Raw genomic sequence first — 18,629 nt, forward strand, 5'->3', positions numbered from 1 at the left:
GTCGTAATGACAGGACGGCTCTCCGGAGAGCCAGCGAATGAAAAGGGAGTAGTGGCTGGAAGCGCAACGGCCAAGAAGGGAGCCGAAGAGAAAGAAAGAAGGCAACAGGACGAGGCGTGAGGGCGGAAAGAAGGAAGCTTGTATCAGTGGGCTGTCGCAGCGCACGCGACCACGGGCCAGCCCTGTCAGCAGTCTCACGCAAATGAAGCGGGCCCAGGATGAGCCCTGTCCCCGTCGGGGCCATGACGAGCGGGTGGGGTAGCGTCGAGTGCGGCCGTTGGGAGAAAGCACAGGATGTCGTTGCTACCGCCCGCGTTTCAGGTTGACCGTGCTCAATTTCGCGGCCGGGCGCGGCGAGAATCCCCAAAGCCGCGGCCTTTCGGCAGTGGGTTGATGTTGTTGGAGCCTGCGCGATGTGCTGCTGGCTTCCGGAAAATCAGACAAACCAGGAGTGTCGATCAGCTGCAACCCTGACACCTGAAACTCTGCTCTCCCGAGCCTCACCTGCCGTTGGCGCGAGCGCCCGCCCGCCTATAAGCCCAATGCTATGTGCGTTCCAGAACGCCTATACATCCGATGATATTCTTTCTTACACTTATCCCGCCCCCATCCGTTCACAGCCGTTTTATGGCGTCGTCAATGCTCCAGTTTTCATACCTGTCCGTCATCTCCTTGGTGATGCGCTTGGGCGTCTTGTGCAGCGCCTTCGTAAACTGCTCCCTGCCAATCTTTCGCTTATCTCCATGCTGGAGCCGATCCCGAAGCGTCATTCGCGCTGCCTCTGCGCAGATTTCGATGATTTCGGCTCCGGAATAGCCTTCCGTAAGTAGCGCCATCTCCTCCACCTCAAAGTCGTCGCCCAACGGCCGTTTCCGCGTGCCAATTTCAACGATTTGCTTGCGCGCCGCAAGGTTGGGGGGCCCGACATACAAAATCGCGTCGAACCGACCCGGTCGCATCAGAGCCGAGTCCAGCACGTCCGGCCGGTTCGTCGCCGCAAGCACCAGCACGCCCTTGAGCGACTCGATGCCGTCCATCTCGTTCAGCAGCGTCGTGAGCACGTTGAGTCCGCTCAGCTGCTTGCCGCTCTCCCGCGACGAGGCGATCGAGTCGATCTCATCAAAAAAGATAATACTGGGGCTTGCCGCTCGAGCTTTCCGGAAAACTTCTCGAACGGCACGCTCGGTCTCGCCGACATACATACTAGTCAGCTCCGCACCTTTGACCGCCAGGAAATTTAGGTCTGACTCGGTCGCAACCGCCTTCGCGCACAGCGTCTTGGAACAACCAGGGGGGCCATATAGGAGAATTCCACGCTGCGGCTGGAGATCAAGGTCTTCCATGTCTTCTGGATGCTGCAAATATCGTTAGCATATACGAGTAGTTACACAACCTCATCTACTCACCCGAAAAGGCCACTCGGTGACTTCTCTAAGCGCCGCCTTCACGCCCTCGGACCCTCCAATGTCCGACCATTTGACCTTTGGAGTCTCCAAGAATACCTCATTCATGGCTGTGGGACGTATTTTGAGCAGAGCATCCTCGAAATCCTCCTGCAAAACCGAGGCTGCAGCCCCTGAGGCTTCGTCGTTCGATGGCAATTCCGCCCCAACTTCCTCGGTTGGTGGCTGTGTTTCCCCTGAAGTCTGCCCCTCAACTGGATCCGGGTTGCCGTCCGTCGACTCAGCGAGTTCGTTCTGCTCGAAATACCGGTCACAGGCCCTCTTCAGAGCTTTTTTGTGCAACGCAGCGAGGTCGCGGCCTACAAAACCATGCGTTCTCCCGCCGACGTTCTCCGCGACTTCGTCCGTAAATTGCCACTCTTTCTCCCGCAAGACTTTGAGAATAGAAACACGGGCTTTCGCATCTGGAACTGGGATCTCGAGTTCCTCGGCGAACAGCTCTGGCGTCCGAAGAGCAGTATCGACATCAGCTAGTCGGGTAGAAGCCCCTATGAGAAGAACTCTGGCAGTTCCGAGTTTGTCCATCTCGACAGCTATGCTTCGGGCCAAGCTAGATTTGGGGGCCGGTGAGTTCTCGTCATTTTTAGGGGCAAAAACGTCCAATTTGTCAAATATGATGACACTAGGTTGAGAGGCCTTGGCTTCTTCAAATGCCTTTTTCAAAATAGTTTGGTTCTTTTCAAATGTACCGGTAAGCTGTTCATCCATAAAAATGGCCTTTTTCCAAGGAGCTTCGGCGATCTTGCGGAGCAAAAGACTCTTGCCGGTGCCTTCAGGTCCATGTAGTAGAATACCGGTGCTGCGTTTAAGCACCAGGGGATACTTTCGGCGCCTCACTTCACTGGTCAGCGTGACAAGCCGTTCATTAAGCTCAATAATCTGTTTGTGAAGGCCGCCAATTCCATCTGAACTGATTTCGAAACGTTTAGGCTGGGAATTTGAGGCTGTAGGTTGCACAGTCTCGCCGTCGGCCAAAAGCTGGACACTGCTGGCATGGTTGCAAAAGTACGGCGAATAAGGTGTAAGCTTATCCTCTACTGGCGGCTCGACCTTCTCAACCACGAATCGGCTCTTGCGACCAGATCGAGGACCCGACAATGTGGTCACTGAGAAGGTACCTCCCGTGATGACCGCGTCAAGGCTGCCTGTGGATCCGATTAGTCGCGCAATGATTTGCGTGAGTAGCACATGCAGATCACGGAGGGCTTCTCGACGTTGGCGAATCGGGAGGCAACTCACATAAAGACACCTTTGCCCAGTACTCCAACTCGTCTTTCGAAACGATGCTAGTCCCAGGTTCGAGTTCTTTGATGTAGATCTTCTGGGCATGTGCAATCCGCTGAGACTCGACTTTGGAGATGGTGACGCGGTCCTCCAGCCTGAAACCATATAATTCCTTGAGGGGCTCCTCAATAAAAGCAATTCGTTTCGGGTTGTTGTTGTCCTTGGAGTGCCACGCTACACAGACGGCAGTGGGCGTGCCATCAGCTGCCTCCAGCTGGCAGTAATCCCCAATTTCCAGACCTATGGATTTGAGGTTCTTGAGCGACATCTGGATGCGAAGGCCTCCGTCGAGAGCCTTTGCGGGCAGGTTCAATGCCCGGCCAGTTGTAGGCCGGAGCGAGAACTGAGAGATGTCCATGCTGGCAGTGAGACGGCGACGCGCAAGGCTCTCTCGAGTGCCGCAGGAGTTATGGGCTCAGCACACACAAGTCGTCGCAAGGCGCAGGCGATCGTTCTTGGGAATTTTTTGGATGCGCAGGCGGGCTCTTATCAGATCTATCGTCAAATCTCTCGGCACGCCGGGTGAATCACGGCCAATCGGTACCCGATGCTCCGTGCCTGACAGCTCTCTCCTCCGCCGCGTCGCGACCTGTCACGCCAGGAAAATCATGCAGCGCGCCGGTCTGTTCGCGCCTCAGACGTCCAATTGATGCCGTCACTGCGCCCGCTCCAGTCGCAGCCCTTTCGCCCTGCGTGGAACGCGCGCAGTCTCCTCTCCGCCGTCCACCATGTCCACCATGCTCGATCCTTCGTCTCGTCCTCAGGCAATGGGCCCAACAACGGAGATAATGGCACGGGTTCAAACGCGGCGAAAGGCGAACCGCATTCTGGGCGAAAGCCTTTGATCCGTCATGTGGAACACAACCCGCGAACTAAGTCAAGAGCGCAATCTGGGTCAAAGCCTTTGATCCGCACGGTGGTTATGGGAACGGGAAAGCATAGACCAGATGAGCAGACGCCTCTAAACCAAAGACGACGCAAGCACAAACCAAGATCAGATCCCGCAGATTCCCAGCCTGCAAAGGTGCTGAGCGCAAGCGACCAGCGGTTGAACGAACTGGAGACGCTGCTGAACCAAGCTAGGACTCAATTGGCGGAATTGCAAAAAGATAAACCGGAACAAGGCCATAACGACAGAATCCCGACTTTTGGAAAGGACGTGTCAAAAGAATGGCATTTGCCTAAATTCTCAGAAGATCAGGTCCATCCAAAAGAAACAAACGAAGCGAAGAAGGACTCGGGATCTGAAGACGGTTCGGGGATTCGATATCTATCGAAACAACCAGGGAAACCGTTACCCCACACTAAAGCAGACGCTATTCCACAAAGCTTGCGTGGATCTCAGCCATTCCCTCCGGCGGACCAGCAGGACCACCACAAGTCGCTGGCAGAAGAGCTTTTCCCCGAAGAGCCTAAGACCGATGATTCTCAAGCAGGACCCCATCGCCAACGCAAAACCGATTCGGAGGCCAAATCACCAAAGCTTGCTCTCAGGGACTTCATACCGGCCAGGGACTCGAGGGGGTCGCGCGAGTCACGGGCGTCTGAAGTAGCGGAGACCGAGGCTGAAGGGTCTTTATTGCCGGAACTGTTCCCTGAGCTTGCCGCAGAAAGAAAGGCTGAGGAAATGAAGACGCAGCCCGAGCGTGAGGTTCCGAGGCTGCGACTCGAGGCGGATATGGAGGAGCAACCCCAGCCTGCCCGCAAATCCTTGACGCAACAATACATGGAGAAGATCGAGGCCACCGCAGCAGAGAAGCTCGTAGTCCTCTGCCTGTATGGCGCCAGTAAGCATCTGAGCGAAGAGGATTTCCGGCGGGTACTGCCTCCCAGCCAGCACGTCGAAGGCTGGGCTGGGCCTGGAGAGTTCATTAAAGGTACCTTTCCTTTGCATCCCCTCAAAACGAACCAACTGCTAACCTAGCCTATAGTAATACCCCAGCGCGACGAGATAACGCTCGAGCAACTAGACCGATACTACATTGTCTTCCCGAACGCCGAATCCGCACGCATCTACCAAGGCTGCGCATACCGGTTCCACGAGATGGCAAGCCAACACACGCCGACATCACTCACATCACCGCTAGCAACCCCACCGGACGTAGACCAAGTCCTCGGGACCAAGAAAAACATGCACCACGCCATAACATCCTTCACAATAAACCTCGGCACGCCACTAAATCTGCACCTCATCCCACAGCCCTACTTCCCGCACTTCGCGCGCTTCCTGCACCGCGGCGGCTACGAGAACGTGGCGCTGAGCCCGCACGACAAGGACATCGGCGCGCGCGTCCTCTTCCGCCTCGACGGCGCCCAGCCCTCGCTCTGGGACCTGCAGCGCGCGCTGCAGCACGACTCGCGCAACCGCGGCAAGCCGTGGCGCATTACGACGGCGCCGGACGGGCCCAAGGGCGTCATTAAGCTGGATCTGACCAGCCGCAACGAGGCCGTCGGCGAGGATGGCTCGCCCACTTTGCTGCGCAGGACCGCGCCCCGCTATGTTATTAATTTTGAAAATAAGGCGGAGGCCGTCCGTTTTGTTAAGGATTGGCATCGTCGCCCGTTTCAGTGGGATCCGAATGGCGCGTATGAGAATGGTGAGGATGCGCCGATTGCGAGGGCCGAGTTGCTGTGGTGATGAGTGGGCTTTGGGGTGAGCGGTGGGTGGTGATGGTGGTGGTGATGATGGTGGGGACGGAAAGGGGTGGGTTGGATGAGAATGATACCTTTGTTTATCGAGTATCTTGTGCCTATTTCTCACAAGAACATAGTGTGAATGAATTGTGTAGAAATGGACGTTATGACTGGACCAGACCCGGGATGCATTTGTTCCAGAAATCCATCTGCGGTTTTTTTCCCCGCGTCGGTTGATTGGTTAGGCTTGTTTGCTTGCTTGTCTTTTGTCTGTCGTTATTACCTAGCTTTGAGGATTTTGGGGATTGTTCTTGGGCGTGGGCTTGCGTGGGGGAATGGGTACATACATATATGGACGGACGGGCAAAAATCACGAATCCCAAACGAACCCGTCGTCGTCATCCCTCACGTTCAACTCGGTTCCATCACGTGTATTCACCCTTCATATATGCAGTGGTGCAGTGTGGTGAAAGTAGCGTGTGTAATTTAATCTATGCATACAAGTTCCAGGTAGGTAATTCCCTCCGCGCCCCTTCCCCACTGTATCGAGCTGGCGCATCTGTCTTCATCTGTTTTGATTCATCTGTCTCGCTCCTTCCGCCTCTGTCTGTCTGTTCTGTGCGTGTCGATATGGGTGGGTGGGTATGGATAATTTTCCGGGAGAATCGCGACGGGCTGCGCCATGCCGGCTAAAGCGGTCTTTGTGCCGTGGCTGCTGTGTGCGTTTGCTGCATGGTGCGCCGGCGGAGAGGGCTGCTGCTTGTGTTGTTTGTGCCGGCTTGATCTATCGTTCGCCTTCTTGCGGCTTCTGCCTCCACCACCGACCGCGCTTTCCCCTCTCATGCCCGCCTGCACACACCCGCTTCGTCCGCTCAGGAACGCACCTCCTTCCACGGATACGCGACCTCGTCGTCCTTCCTGACCGTGATCTGCTTCCGCTTCTTGTTCACCACGTGCTCGACCCAGACCTTCTTGCTGTACTCCTTCATGAACTTGCGAATGAAGCGGGGGTCCCAAAGCTCGCTCGCGACGCCCAGGTCCTTGCAGCAGCGCATCAGGGCGTTCGACTTGCAGCCCTCGGTGGCGGTGGGAATGCCCTCGGCATCGAAATACTGCTGCTCGCCGCGCGCGATACTGACGAGCCTTCCGCCCGCCACGAGGCCGTACTCGCGCGTGACAGCCTTGCCGGTGACAATTGTCTCGCTCCTAGGCGCAAGGCCCCAGCCGCCAGGCCCAAACGCCCGGTTCAGGATGCGCCGGTACTTGATCTCGGGCAGGTAGATGATGCCGTCGGGCTTGACTTCGATGTCGTCGGGCTGGATGGGCTCGAGCAGCGCCGCCGCCGCCTCCGCGCTGAACGCCTGGCTCGACATGCCGTGGAAGCTGCGCGACCAGTCGGGCTGCGTGCTCGGCTCGCCGCCGGCATCGATCTCCAGCGGGTTGTCGCTCAGTCCTTCTTCGAGGCTGCGCTGCTCGCGCGTGCTGCTTGCACCTGTACTGCTGTAGCCCGGCGCGATCGGCGTCGACGATCCCGCTGCCTGTGCCGACGCGGCCGTGTTGCGCGCCGTGGGCGGCGGTGGTTGTCTCTCTGCGGCTGCTGTTGCTGACGATGGTGCTGAGGCGGAAGAGGCAGACGCGGGCGCCGCCCGCCGCACTGGCGTCGTCGTGGAGGAAGAAGAAGCGGGCGCCGCGCGCGTGGTGCTGGTGGCGTAGGCGTAGGTACGCGACGTGCTGGCGCGGCTGGCGGCGAGCTTGGAAGCGGCGAGGGTTGACGCGGCGGCGGTAGGCGTGTGACTGCTCCGTACGCAGCGCCGCAGCCCGCTGCTCGCGTGCCGTATGGTGAGAGAGTTCATGGCCGTCTCGATTGATGGCGTTAGAGGTGGATGTGGATGCGATCTGGTGCTGGGAAGCTTGAAGAGTCGTTTGGCTGCGAGGAAAACCTATGGGTCGGGATTTGCAGCGTCTTGGCCCGATGGAGCTATTGTTCCGGGTAGCACGTGCGCACACTCTTGCCTACCTACAAACAAGACTGTCACTGCATCAAACACGGCATCGAAGATAAAAAAGTCGTTTTAAGGAGAGACTTCAGAGCACTTCTATCGTCTATCCATCAACTAGCGCTAACGCAAAAGCAAAAAGTCCGAGGCATCATTGTCATCAAATAGGTAATCCCACCATCCTCCAACATCATAACCACGAAGCCATCTACTAGGTCCAGCCAGCGACAGCCTCGTCAATCTCCGACCTATACTTCTGCTGCGTCTCAATCTGCTCAAGGAAGATCTTGTACTTAGCAGCAAGCAGCTTCTTTTCGCCCTCGTTGGTGCCGGGCGGGATCATCTTGCCGGGCTTGCTGTAACGGTCCATGATCTCCCACAGCGGGGTCGTCTTGCCCTGCGCGTCGGTGCTGGCGGCCTTGGCACCCAGCATCGCCGCGCCGTGGACCACGGCCGCGTGCACGTACCGTGGAATCAACACCGGCATGTCGCAGGCCGCCGCGATCAGGTGCATCAGGATGTCGTTCTGGCACTGCGAGCCCGACATGAAGATGGAGCTGATGACGTGGCCCGACTTGTTCATCGCGTCGACGATCTGGTGCGTCTGCAGCGCGATGAACTCCATCGTGCCGAGGTAGTACAGCGCCAGAGCGTCGAGGCTCTTGTCGGAAGACAGACCGATGACCGAGCCCTTCATACTGGCGTCAGCAATCGGGGAACGGTTGCCAAACAGGTCACCGTAGAAGAAGAAGTGCCGACCCAGCCAGCTGACGCTGGGGGCTTTCTGCTTCTCGGCCATCTCCCGCAGGTGCTCGTTCAGATAGTCGTAGACGTTGGTGTTGAACGTCTCGGCCACGGACAGCGCCTCCTGGAAGGCAGGGTGCGTCTCGATGACGTGCTTGAGCAGCTCGCCAGTCGCAGACTGTCCACCCTCAGCCATCCAGTAGTCTGGCAGCAGCACGTCACGGTAAGGACCCCACACGCCGTCGACGAAGACAGGCTTCTCAGACATGGCGAGGTGGCAGGTCGACGTGCCCGCAACGGCAGCCAGACGGGTGAAGGCCTGCGACACATCGTTCTTAGGCGCACCGGCGTTGAGGGCGTCGTCGGTCAGCTTGACCTTGGCACCAACAGTGCCGATCCAGCCGGCATAGGCGTCGATGACACCGCTGCCGATGGCAACACCAGCGGGCAGACCCATGTCATTGGCGGCCTTCTCGCTCAGCTTGCCGACGAGCTCACCAGCGGTCAGGTATTCGTTGTTCTGTGCCAAGAGTTAGCATATGAAGGAACCAAGAAGGGAATGTAAGTGCGAACCACCCCGTTTACGCCGCCCATCTTCTGGAAGTCGTTCTTGCAGAGGTCCTCCAGACCAACTTCCGTGAGGAAGTCCTCCTGCCAGCCCTTGACACTGCCGTCGACGCCGACAGGGACGAAGCCCTGCTTGCAGACGACACTGCAGTAGCTACGCTTGTCATTGCCGGTGGCCATGCGGGTCAGAGCGTCAGTCAAGTCGTAGAACTTGCACTTGTCGAAAAGCTCCTTGGGCATGTTGTTCTTGAGCCAGAGAACCTTGGGAATTTCCATCTCAATGGACATTCTGCCGCCGACATAGCGCAGCAGGTTGTGGTTAGTGGCGTTGATCTTCTCCGTCTCCTGGACAGGACGGTGGTCCAGCCATAGGATGACGTTGCGATCTTCACCATCACGGTTGTCGAAGTTGGGCCCCGTCACGCAGATGGGCTCGCCCGTCTCCTCGTTGAAAACGGTCAGAGAGCAGGTGGCATCGAAGCCGATACCCTTGACAGTGTCGGGGTCAATGTTGTGCTGGTCCAGCGCACGGCGCACGGAAGAGCAGATACACCGCCAAATGTCGGTGGAGGATTGTTCCTGAGGGTTCAGTCAGCCGACTACTGCGGAAGCTTCGGACGCTGCGGGACGTACGTAGTAGCCCGGCTGGGGCTGCCAGAGGGCAATGTTCTCGGAGGCCAGACCGACAATGTCGCCCTGGTCGTTCATGATGCAGGCACGAGCACTGCCGGTGCCCACATCAATGCCGATGTAGTGGTCGACATGAGGGTGAATCTCGTTTCTAGGGTCGGTCGACATCTGGCGCGACTGCTTCCGGTAGGGAGCACGGTAGGGGAGGCTCGACATGCTGGGCAGAGTTTTCACTTAAAGGCTTTCTCTCTCTCGTGAGCTGCAAGCTGCGCGTACGCGGGATTACGAGCCAAGTGGCTTGCGTTGTGAGCCTGTCGTGTCGATTCTCTGTTTCACAGCAGAAAGCGGCACGGTGGGGAAGCTGAAAAGAGGTGTGTGTGAGATGGGTTGGCGGATGAGTCGAGACAAAGATGACAAGAGGAGTATCGAGTACAATTGGAAGACAGGACGGGAGGCGCGGGAGGTAGGGGTAGAAAAACGGCTCTCAGCAGCGCAGCACCACGATCGCAGCTCTGCCTGTCATGACTTCATACCCTGGCCAAAGCTCAAGGGTCCTCGGCGGGCGAGTGGGGGCGTTGGAAGTCGGCGCGACGTTTACGGTTGGGATAGACGCCCTCCAGCCGAAGCATCGTGAACGCATGCGTTTGCCACTTGCCATCATCGCCCACCGCCATTGAAGTCTCTGCTCGAATTTCTGGGGCTCGGCGGCCCAGGGACCACGTTGACGTCGCTTTCTCGTCCGAAGCAGAGTTACACAACCTCACCCCCACGCATCGGGGGAGCTAGGACCACTGAGCTCTGATGCACCTCTCACATCACTCCCGTTGCTCGGACCAAATTCCGCCGACGCGAAACGGCCAGGCGTGTCATCCGGGTCATTATTTCTTCCGTCCGCGCTGTCACGTGCTCCCGTTCCTGGCAGCCAGCATCGCCGCGGCGTGCATTCCGCACCAGCAACCTACCCACCCACCCACCAATCCACCAAGCAGGACCACCTATCTCCCCCCCATTCCGCCCACAATGGCGCACCTCACAAACCGCCTAACGGCCCTCCTCCTCACGCTCCTCGCAACCTTCAGTCTCGCATCCACGACCGCCGCCGCCGCCGCCGAGAAACTCACGATCCACGCCTGGCCGCTCGCAGCGACGTCTCCGCAACCGCTCGCGCACATCGCCTACGACGCAAGCACGGGCAACGCGACGCTCAGCAGCTGGGCCGGGCCCAGCATCGTGAGCAGCGACGGCAACGCCAACGCCAGCCCCGACGCGCTCGTCCGCATCGGCTTGCGCGACCCCTCGCCCGGCGCGGCGTGGACCGGCATCCTGACCTCTGCGCGCGCGCTAGGCGCCGAGTTTAAGAAGACGCTGGTGCTGCATGCGGACCGGGAGGGCCGTGTGTATGGCGTTGGGTTTGGCGCTGAGGCGAGGGTCGATGGCCCTGCTGCCGCAGACGATGTCGTCGATGTTAGGGTTGAGAAGGTGCGGGCGGGCCCGGCGCCCGTCTTGAATAAGCCCGTTGTGTTGGACGAAGCGGGCAAGGTCAAGGGCCAGCAGGTCGAAGAGAAGTCGTTCTTGCAGAAGTGGGTTTCGTGCTTGGTTGTTGTAGCGGGTGGTGTGCTAACTGTGTGTGTCCAGGTACTGGTGGGTCCTCGCGCTGTTCTTGGTCATGCAGCTTGCGGCTGGCGGAAAGGAGTAAACGGCCCACTTGTTTTGCTTTATATGAGGGCTTGGGAGAGCTACATAGAGGGGGGTTTACGATTAAACATGACCACTTCCGGAGTCCTCGTCGAGGTTGAGGGGGTATCTATTCGTTGCTATGATAACCATTATAATCATGGGCGACCCGCGTCTAGAGTCGCCTGCGCCGTCTTCGTGTCTCGCTAAAAGAAACGCCGTGAGGGGCTTTCTCAATGTCGCTCTCCAACAGCCCAATATGCGATAAGCCGTCAATGTCAAAGGGACCAATGGAAAAGTCAAGTGCAAATACAAGAAGCGCAGAGGGGAAAGGGTGGAGAGTGGAAATGATCCAAATGAAAAAAGAAAACAGGAACGTCGACTCATCGAACGCTCGCTATGCAGGTGTATGCAGTACCCAAGCAAAACACTGCCGTGAGGCATGCCTTATTGATCAGAAATGAAGTTCAGCAGCACCTACCGCCTTTCATCTTCGTCCGCTGAATGTCGGCCTCCCACTCTTGGGGCGTCTGGCCACCACCGCCACTACCGCCGCCGCCGCCGAAGCCTGGCGTAGGAGGGAAACTAAGCCAGCTCCTACGCTTGTCGCCAACACCAAGCCTGAAGCTGCCGTTATTGCTACCGTGTTGGTAGTCAAAGTAGCCGTTCTGTTGTCCGTTGATGCCGGGAGTAAGACCGCCTTGGCTCATCGCCTCGGCTTCCAGGGCCTTGTTGCGCTGTTCGACCAACTTGCGCGTGATGACGCGGAATACCTCTTCGACGCCCTCGCCGTCCTTGGCGCTAATTTCGTGGCAGCAGTCCCATCCGATGTCCTGGCCCCAGAGGCCGCTGCTCCGATTGCTCAGAGGGGACATCATGCCGCTGTCCGCCGACTTGGGGACTGCAATGCCCCATAGGCCGGAAGGTATAGAGGACTCCTTAGACTGGCTTTGAGGCGGCTGGGGGTGGAGGTTCTCGGCGACATAGGCGATGCAGCGCTCAAAGGGGACTTGGCGCTTGTTGGGATGCTCGGCCACCATGTCGGATTTGGTACCGACGACGTGCAGGATAATATCGTCGCCGAGGACGCTCTTGAGCTCGAGGAACCAGCGGCCCATTTCCTCGAACGAGTCGGTGTCGGTTATGTCATAGCAGAGGACGGCCGCATTAGCGCCTGCATGGATATGCTGTCAGCGCGTTGCCTCGCATGCAATGTGCGTCGCGGAAGCGGGAAGGCACATACCCCGGTAGTAGAGCTTGCTAATGCTCCTGTATCTCTCCTGACCGGCCGTGTCCCATATCTGCAGGCGCACGACGGTAGACGTGTCAATGTCGACGACCTTCTTGGTGAGAAAAGAAGCGCCGACGGTCGAGGTCGTGTTGGCAAAGGCGTTCTTCACGTAGCGGTGCACGAGACTCGTCTTGCCGACGCCCTGCGAACCGAGCACGACGATCTTCGCTTCGAGGTCGTGGCCAGCCATGGTAGTTGTAGATTTCGGCGCGGCGTCGCTTTTGGCGGTGGTGGGAGTTTGCGCGGCAGAGAAAAGAGTGGCAGGGCAGGATGGAGGGATGGCGGACGGGCGGTGCTGGCCTAAAGCCGGGGGCGGTCTTCACTGCGGCGGCGCGACCCTGAGGCGCACAGGCTATGATCGGCTCTCTTCGGTGCCCAAGATGGAGGAAGTGTGGCGCTGGGCTGTCGCAACCATCATTCAGCAGAGAGGGCGAGGGACGAGGCTGCTGGTGGTGTTGAAGTTGGTTGTCGCATCGACAGATGACAAACTGCGGAAGTGGACCTCGTGCGCAATGGGATGCATGTTATTAGCGTCAGACTGGGGGCGGGCTGACTGCGCCTCCTGCCTGCCTGCCATCAGCCTCAAGCCCTTTTATACCACGGCTGCCGCGCGAAGCCAGGGCGCGCCGTTACAGGAGCACCGTGCTCGGGAATGTCGTGTTGCCGCCCAGCGCGACTGACAAATGCGCGCGTCTGGTTCGCCTTTGGGCGTGCGCTCATAATGTGGGGTAGATCGGTCTCCAATGAGCCGAGGTGAGATAGCCGTGTCCCATACCTATCGCTAGCAGTCCCGATGGCCATGCCAGCTTTGATCCTTATCCCCGGCTTCTCTTCCGACTCTCCCTCTACTTATCCTCCGATTCCTTCTCTTCCGAACTCTCGTCACCATCTGCTGCACCAGCCATGAACCGCGACAGCAACGACACCCAGGCCGTCAAGCTCAATGGAGCCGAGGTCGCCAAGCACAACTCCCGCGATAGCTGCTGGGTCATCGTCCACGGCCGCGCCTACGATGTGACCGAGTTCCTGCCCGAGCACCCCGGTGGGCCCAAGATCATCCTCAAGTATGCCGGCAAGGATGCCACCGAAGAGTATGAGCCCATTCACCCTCCGGACACCCTCGAGAAGTTCCTCGACAAGTCCAAGCACCTGGGCGAGGTCGACATGAACACTGTCGAGAAGGAAGAGAAGGGCGACGACCCGGAGGAGGAGCAGAGGCAAGAGATGATCAAGCGCATGCCCATCTTGGAGCAGTGCTACAATCTGCTGGACTTTGAGGCAGTGGCCAGGAAGGTCATGAAGAAGACGGCGTGGGCATACTACTCCAGTGGCGCCGACGATGAGATTGTAAGACACCTTTGCCACTTTGTTATATGGACGGAGAAGAAGTATGGACTATTGTCGTTTGGCTGCTCACGCCACTGCCGGGTGCTGCGGAAATATATTGTTCGAGCCTCATTCTAACTCAATCATGCAGACACTGCGCGAGAACCACTCTGCTTTCCACAAGATATGGTTCAGGCCACGGATCCTCGTCGACGTGGAGAAAATTGACTTTTCTACCACCATGTTGGGCACGAAAGTCGATATCCCCTTCTACGTAACTGCTACGGCTCTTGGAAAGCTCGGCAACCCCGAAGGAGAAGTAGTCCTTACGCGGGGCGCGAAGAAGCACAATGTCATTCAGATGATTCCCACGCTTGCATCATGTTCGTTCGACGAGATTATGGACGCGGCAGAGGCACCACAGGTGCAATGGCTGCAACTTTATGTAAGTTTCCTGAATTATATTCGTATCCCTTTGCTCCTATGTTGCAGACCTTTGGTGTTTAAGAGTATCGCTGGCTACATGAAAAATTGCGTTTTTCTTTCGTTCAATTGCCAATTGATCTTTATTCCATTTGGCCTGTTTTTCAATAACTAATAACAACAGGTCAACAAAAACCGGGACATCACTAAGAAGATCGTGCAACACGCCGAAGCACGCGGCTGCAAGGGTCTTTTCATCACAGTGGATGCGCCACAACTAGGCCGCCGCGAGAAGGACATGCGCAGCAAGTTCAGCGACGTCGGTTCCAACGTGCAATCCTCATCAGGCGACGACGTCGACCGCTCGCAAGGCGCCGCGCGCGCCATCTCTTCCTTCATCGACCCCAGCCTATCCTGGAAAGACATCCCCTGGTTCCTCTCCATCACCAAGATGCCCATCATCCTAAAGGGCGTGCAAAGCGTCGAAGACGTGCTGAAGGCGGTTGAGGCCGGTGTCCACGGCGTCGTGCTCTCGAACCACGGTGGCAGACAGCTCGACTTTGCGCGCTCGGGCGTCGAGGTACTGGCCGAGGTGATGCCCGAGCTGCGTAAGCGCGGCTGGGACAAGAAGATCGAGGTGTACATTGACGGCGGCGTGCGGCGCGCCACGGACATCATCAAGGCGCTGTGCCTAGGTGCCAAGGGCGTCGGCATCGGTCGGCCGTTCTTGTACGCCATGTCGGCGTACGGCCTGCCTGGTGTGGACCGCGCGATGCGTAAGTTGCTTTCCTGTGCTGCTCTGTTTTGTGGTGTAGGTCACTAACGGTCGTTGCAGAGCTGCTCAAGGATGAGATGGAGATGAATATGCGCCTTATTGGCTGCTCGAGCATTGATCAGCTTAACCCGAGCTTAATAGATACGAGGGCTTTGAGCATGCACACGACGGGCGTGCCGGGCGATACGTTGAGCATGAATGTTTATGACCCGCTTGTTGGGCCGAAGGAGAAGATTGTTGCGAAGTTGTAAATGGTAGGGTTGGAGTGTTTGGGTTTTTGATATTGAGATGATGGGATATTGCGTTCTTGCATTAAAGTCTTTTAGAGCGGAATTTACTGTTCATAGGAGAAGGCGGGTGTGTTGAGTATATCTGTTTAAATTTTCTTGACTTGCGCGGTCATAACTAAAGGTGAATCGAACACGCCAGATACGAACACGCGAGACTCATCATGAAGTAGGGGGTCCTCTCCTCAAACCTCTAACTCTCAAACCGCCACTGATAGTTCGTCTACATAGGTGAACGGCCTGTCTAGTGTAGTCACAATAACGATGGTTGGTATACGCAATACAAAAAGGTGAACATCAGCAGCGGTTATTGTGGATGATGGTTATCAACAATAGCATCTTGGCACTAAGCTCGACTGGAGGAACAAAAAAAGCTGGACTTTCTTGTCAAAGCTGCCTTGACCCCGGCATTTCGGACTGTTGGAGCTCAGCCGGCCGGGGCTTAGTCCATCATCTCGTAGTACTCGGGCTTTTGCAAGGCCGAGTGTGCAGTGGGTTTGAGGTGTTGGGTAAAATGGTAGTTTTATTGGTTTTGAAGAGCTTAGGACCGGCTTCCTGGGTTTGGTCGTAGATGGATGAGTGCTTTGTTAACGGGGTAAGGTGTGTATGCGCCGTGTACTTGTTGGGTTCTGTGCGGTGTACAAGACTGGTCGTTTTGTTAATCTTGTTTCCTACTTAGTACTGAGATTGTGCGCACTGTCTACTGACCCGACCCGTAGAATAATATACGTCCTCAATGTGGAAAATCTCAACAACAATTACAACAAACCACAAGTCCTTTTTCAGTGGTGGCATCGTTATAACTAGATTAAAAATAGAAGTCTTTCAGGCCTCTTCTTTCCCCAAGCCAAGCTCGTTCACAACCAAAACCTATCGCGCTTATATTCATTCTTGGTGTGAAGCAGGTATAAACCTGCGTGTGGCGATATCGACAACTTCGAATCATTCATTTGGTTAGCTTGATCACTTGTATAGGGACTTCCTGTGGCGACGATGTGGTTTTACACTGAGTGATGTTCATCATCATTGGGTAAGCCAGTGGGTGTACATCAACAAGTAGCGCTGCTGATAAAGTTCCCCAGTGTTATGGTATGGGCCGCCAGTTGGCGGATACACGTTTGGTTCAGGAGAAATCCCGCGAAATGTGAATCCTGGTATAAGTTGTTGTCGCTACTTGGCCGCCAGCGCCGCGGGATATATACCCGGACCGGCAATTCGCGGTTTCCTCTCTAAATACATAGCACCCAGAGGCTGCGAGTATTACTTTGAAGTTGTAATCGGCTTGGCTTGCTCTTATAACGGGCTGGAGGGCGGAGTGATCAGTCTTTCCTGTGTCGCGCCCATAAGCTCAGCAGTATCTGTTACGTTATGCAATGAGAATCGGATGACATACCTAGAGGCCGCTGGTCTTCCTTTTTGGAGATAAAACGTGCATGATTAACCTTAGTGCTTGTCGGCAAACAAATTTTTGAGATTAGAAGACTATCATTACCTTTGGCAAGCCATACATTAACTTTTGTTATGATTGGCTTAAATCAGTTTGTTCGAGAGCAAAAAGCCCAAACCGGACATTCAAGTCTTAGCAATGTAGAGAAACTTAACTTGGCTCACTTAAGCGCACTGGCTAAAAAGATGAAGAGAAGGAATGTTGAATAACAGTGGTTAAAAATTTAAGAGAACTGCAGGTTTAGTAAGTATTACAGGAAGAAATCAGCTAATTAGTATCGACCGTTTAAGAAGCTGCTCTTCTCTGAGCGTCTATCAGACGTGAGGCTCAAAATGCTTGCGCTATTTTTCTCCACGTGGCGTACCGCCCCATGTCTCCCGTCTCCACGCCATCGGACGCTCCGTCGGGCACGCCGCGAGCATCGGTACGATAAACGAGGGTCTGTTAGATGATCACCAAGAGATGCAATATCAAATTCTTGGCTTCCCATGTGGCTTCACAGCATCCGAGATTCCGGCGGCATTTGTTTGTACCTAATTCGGTGAGGTGCAGTGATCGGCAGGATAGATTACCGTATTTGGAAATTGCCCAATGGCTTGGTCAAAATCAGCCTCACAAGGCTAGGCATAACATGCCCGGCTCCAGATTTTGGGCCGGCACTTGAAACTATGCCGACATGGATGTTGCCAGAGGCCAAGAATCACACCGCTCTCAATCCTTGTCCATCATACGGAGTGTTTGAATGCTTGAAGACGCAATTTACACTGGACGGAATAAAAACATGACCAATTTTATTCATATAAATACCAATGGAACCACTGATTGCTTGTAGAAACTTAAGTGACCGCGGTGATGGAACAGCCCTTCTAATTATTACAACAAGCAGTAAAGGGAATTTATGCAGTGTTTAAGATCCGTGCAGAGCCGGGAGCTGGAAAATTTCCGCTCTCAACTGACTTACGTGAGGACGGGTAGACATCTAAAAGAGCCTCAAATTTAAGGCGGTGCCCAATGGTGGGCAACAAGCCGGGGTAAGCGCTCGAGCTCGAGCGGCACAGCAAACTGCCTAGAACGAGGCTGTGTTCATACCCCTGCACAAATGATGTAAACATCCTGAAGCACCGCCCTACTGACGTAGTATTCAGGCATTGCAGGAAACGATGAGAGCGACAGAGATCTAAGAAGCTTTCGGGTCCCTGTTGCTTTCACAATCATGTATATTGTTGACTGCATGGCTTTTCGTTCCATCCAAAAATCCAGATCAGCGAACTTGGGCTGCATATTGCCTTTCAAGAGCATCGTTTAAAGATGCCGAAGACCGAACCCTTGTATACCAAACGCCAACCCAAAAGAATATGAAAACATAAGCAGGTTCCTGTTCGCCATTGCTCAAAGCATGCTGGTAGATCCAAAGCACACACATGCTAACGCTCTATCAACACTGAATTAGTATGTGGTCTTAAAGTCCCTAGCACACAATCAATGGCTTACCGAATAAAAGTACAGAATTTCATATCAGTTAAACTTATAATTCCAATGCAGCATTCTCTATCCCGCTCGGAACATCGGCCCAGGTGCCAACAGAGTCTAAATCCACATTTCTTGTTTCTCGTGAACTTTCGCACGGCCGCGGTGTTATTGATGTAAACTTGTCGTCGCTGCTGCGAACCTCATCGGGATCCATGATGGTTTTTCGGGATGCTGCTGAGGAATTCTCCTCTTTAGGTGATACGGACGTGTCCATTGGAATTTGAGCTTGTGGTGGAAAAGATAGTTTTATACTAAGAGGTATTTGGCTTGAGCCGGACGGATTGGATAGACACGATACTCTGGAACAATTGGATTATGAGATGCAGTCGAAGATTGGGCTTCTTAAGGCACTCGAGGGAATGGAATATTTAAACCATTGAGCCAACAAATTCTCCGTATTGATCTTCGCAAGCATCACACGTGCAGAGGTGCGAAAACGCCTTGCCCCGGTCAATTGTGGGCAGCAGCCCCACTAGCAGGGTTTAGCGTTAGAGTGTTAAAAAGCAATGCTGCAAAGCCACAATCTTCAAACTGGCCTGCTGCCACGTTCAGGGATT

At 55.6% G+C, this 18,629-nt stretch overlaps 8 protein-coding genes across 8 annotated transcripts; 4 read left to right on the plus strand and 4 right to left on the minus strand.

The window, feature by feature from the left end:
* Positions 1-614: 614 nt before the first annotated feature.
* On the minus strand, positions 615-2,792 carry K452DRAFT_221945 (uncharacterized protein; the record flags this gene model as incomplete). Its single annotated transcript, XM_033536537.1, has 2 exons — positions 615-1,355; positions 1,407-2,792. The coding sequence occupies 2 exons, from the start codon at positions 2,790-2,792 to the stop codon at positions 615-617; spliced, it is 2,127 nt and encodes a 708-aa protein (XP_033400664.1).
* Positions 2,793-3,224: 432 nt separating this feature from the next.
* On the plus strand, positions 3,225-5,739 carry K452DRAFT_316093 (uncharacterized protein). Its single transcript, XM_033543926.1, has 2 exons — positions 3,225-4,624; positions 4,679-5,739. The coding sequence occupies exons 1-2, from the start codon at positions 3,397-3,399 to the stop codon at positions 5,383-5,385; spliced, it is 1,935 nt and encodes a 644-aa protein (XP_033400665.1). The 5' UTR covers positions 3,225-3,396; the 3' UTR covers positions 5,386-5,739.
* A 107-nt stretch (positions 5,740-5,846) lies between these two features.
* Positions 5,847-7,281, minus strand: K452DRAFT_244437 (uncharacterized protein). Its single transcript, XM_033537948.1, has 2 exons — positions 6,930-7,281; positions 5,847-6,881 (listed from the first exon to the last, which is right to left on the minus strand). Exons 1-2 carry the CDS (start codon positions 7,232-7,234, stop codon positions 6,254-6,256), a joined length of 933 nt encoding a protein of 310 aa, XP_033400666.1. The 5' UTR covers positions 7,235-7,281; the 3' UTR covers positions 5,847-6,253.
* Positions 7,282-7,434: 153 nt separating this feature from the next.
* On the minus strand, positions 7,435-9,776 carry K452DRAFT_316095 (uncharacterized protein). Its single transcript, XM_033543927.1, has 3 exons — positions 9,323-9,776; positions 8,696-9,268; positions 7,435-8,642 (listed from the first exon to the last, which is right to left on the minus strand). Exons 1-3 carry the CDS (start codon positions 9,533-9,535, stop codon positions 7,590-7,592), a joined length of 1,839 nt encoding a protein of 612 aa, XP_033400667.1. The 5' UTR covers positions 9,536-9,776; the 3' UTR covers positions 7,435-7,589.
* A 692-nt stretch (positions 9,777-10,468) lies between these two features.
* On the plus strand, positions 10,469-11,006 carry K452DRAFT_193952 (uncharacterized protein; the record flags this gene model as incomplete). Its single annotated transcript, XM_033535902.1, has 2 exons — positions 10,469-10,899; positions 10,955-11,006. Coding segments are annotated over 2 exons (483 nt in total), but the record flags the coding sequence as incomplete, so codon positions are not given.
* A 454-nt stretch (positions 11,007-11,460) lies between these two features.
* Positions 11,461-12,474, minus strand: K452DRAFT_222035 (uncharacterized protein; the record flags this gene model as incomplete). The annotated part of the gene is made up of 2 exons (XM_033536544.1): positions 11,461-12,167; positions 12,237-12,474. 2 exons carry the CDS (start codon positions 12,472-12,474, stop codon positions 11,461-11,463), a joined length of 945 nt encoding a protein of 314 aa, XP_033400669.1.
* K452DRAFT_132837 (uncharacterized protein) lies at positions 12,236-13,076 on the plus strand. Its single transcript, XM_033535304.1, has one exon. It carries the CDS (start codon positions 12,473-12,475, stop codon positions 12,962-12,964), a length of 492 nt encoding a protein of 163 aa, XP_033400670.1. The 5' UTR covers positions 12,236-12,472; the 3' UTR covers positions 12,965-13,076.
* K452DRAFT_244448 (uncharacterized protein) lies at positions 12,930-15,250 on the plus strand. The gene is made up of 4 exons (XM_033537949.1): positions 12,930-13,631; positions 13,762-14,055; positions 14,218-14,809; positions 14,869-15,250. Exons 1-4 carry the CDS (start codon positions 13,188-13,190, stop codon positions 15,057-15,059), a joined length of 1,521 nt encoding a protein of 506 aa, XP_033400671.1. The 5' UTR covers positions 12,930-13,187; the 3' UTR covers positions 15,060-15,250.
* Positions 15,251-18,629: the final 3,379 nt, after the last annotated feature.

This window comes from Aplosporella prunicola (assembly GCF_010093885.1).
Source record: "Aplosporella prunicola CBS 121167 unplaced genomic scaffold K452scaffold_5, whole genome shotgun sequence".
NCBI lineage: Eukaryota > Fungi > Ascomycota > Dothideomycetes > Botryosphaeriales > Aplosporellaceae > Aplosporella > Aplosporella prunicola.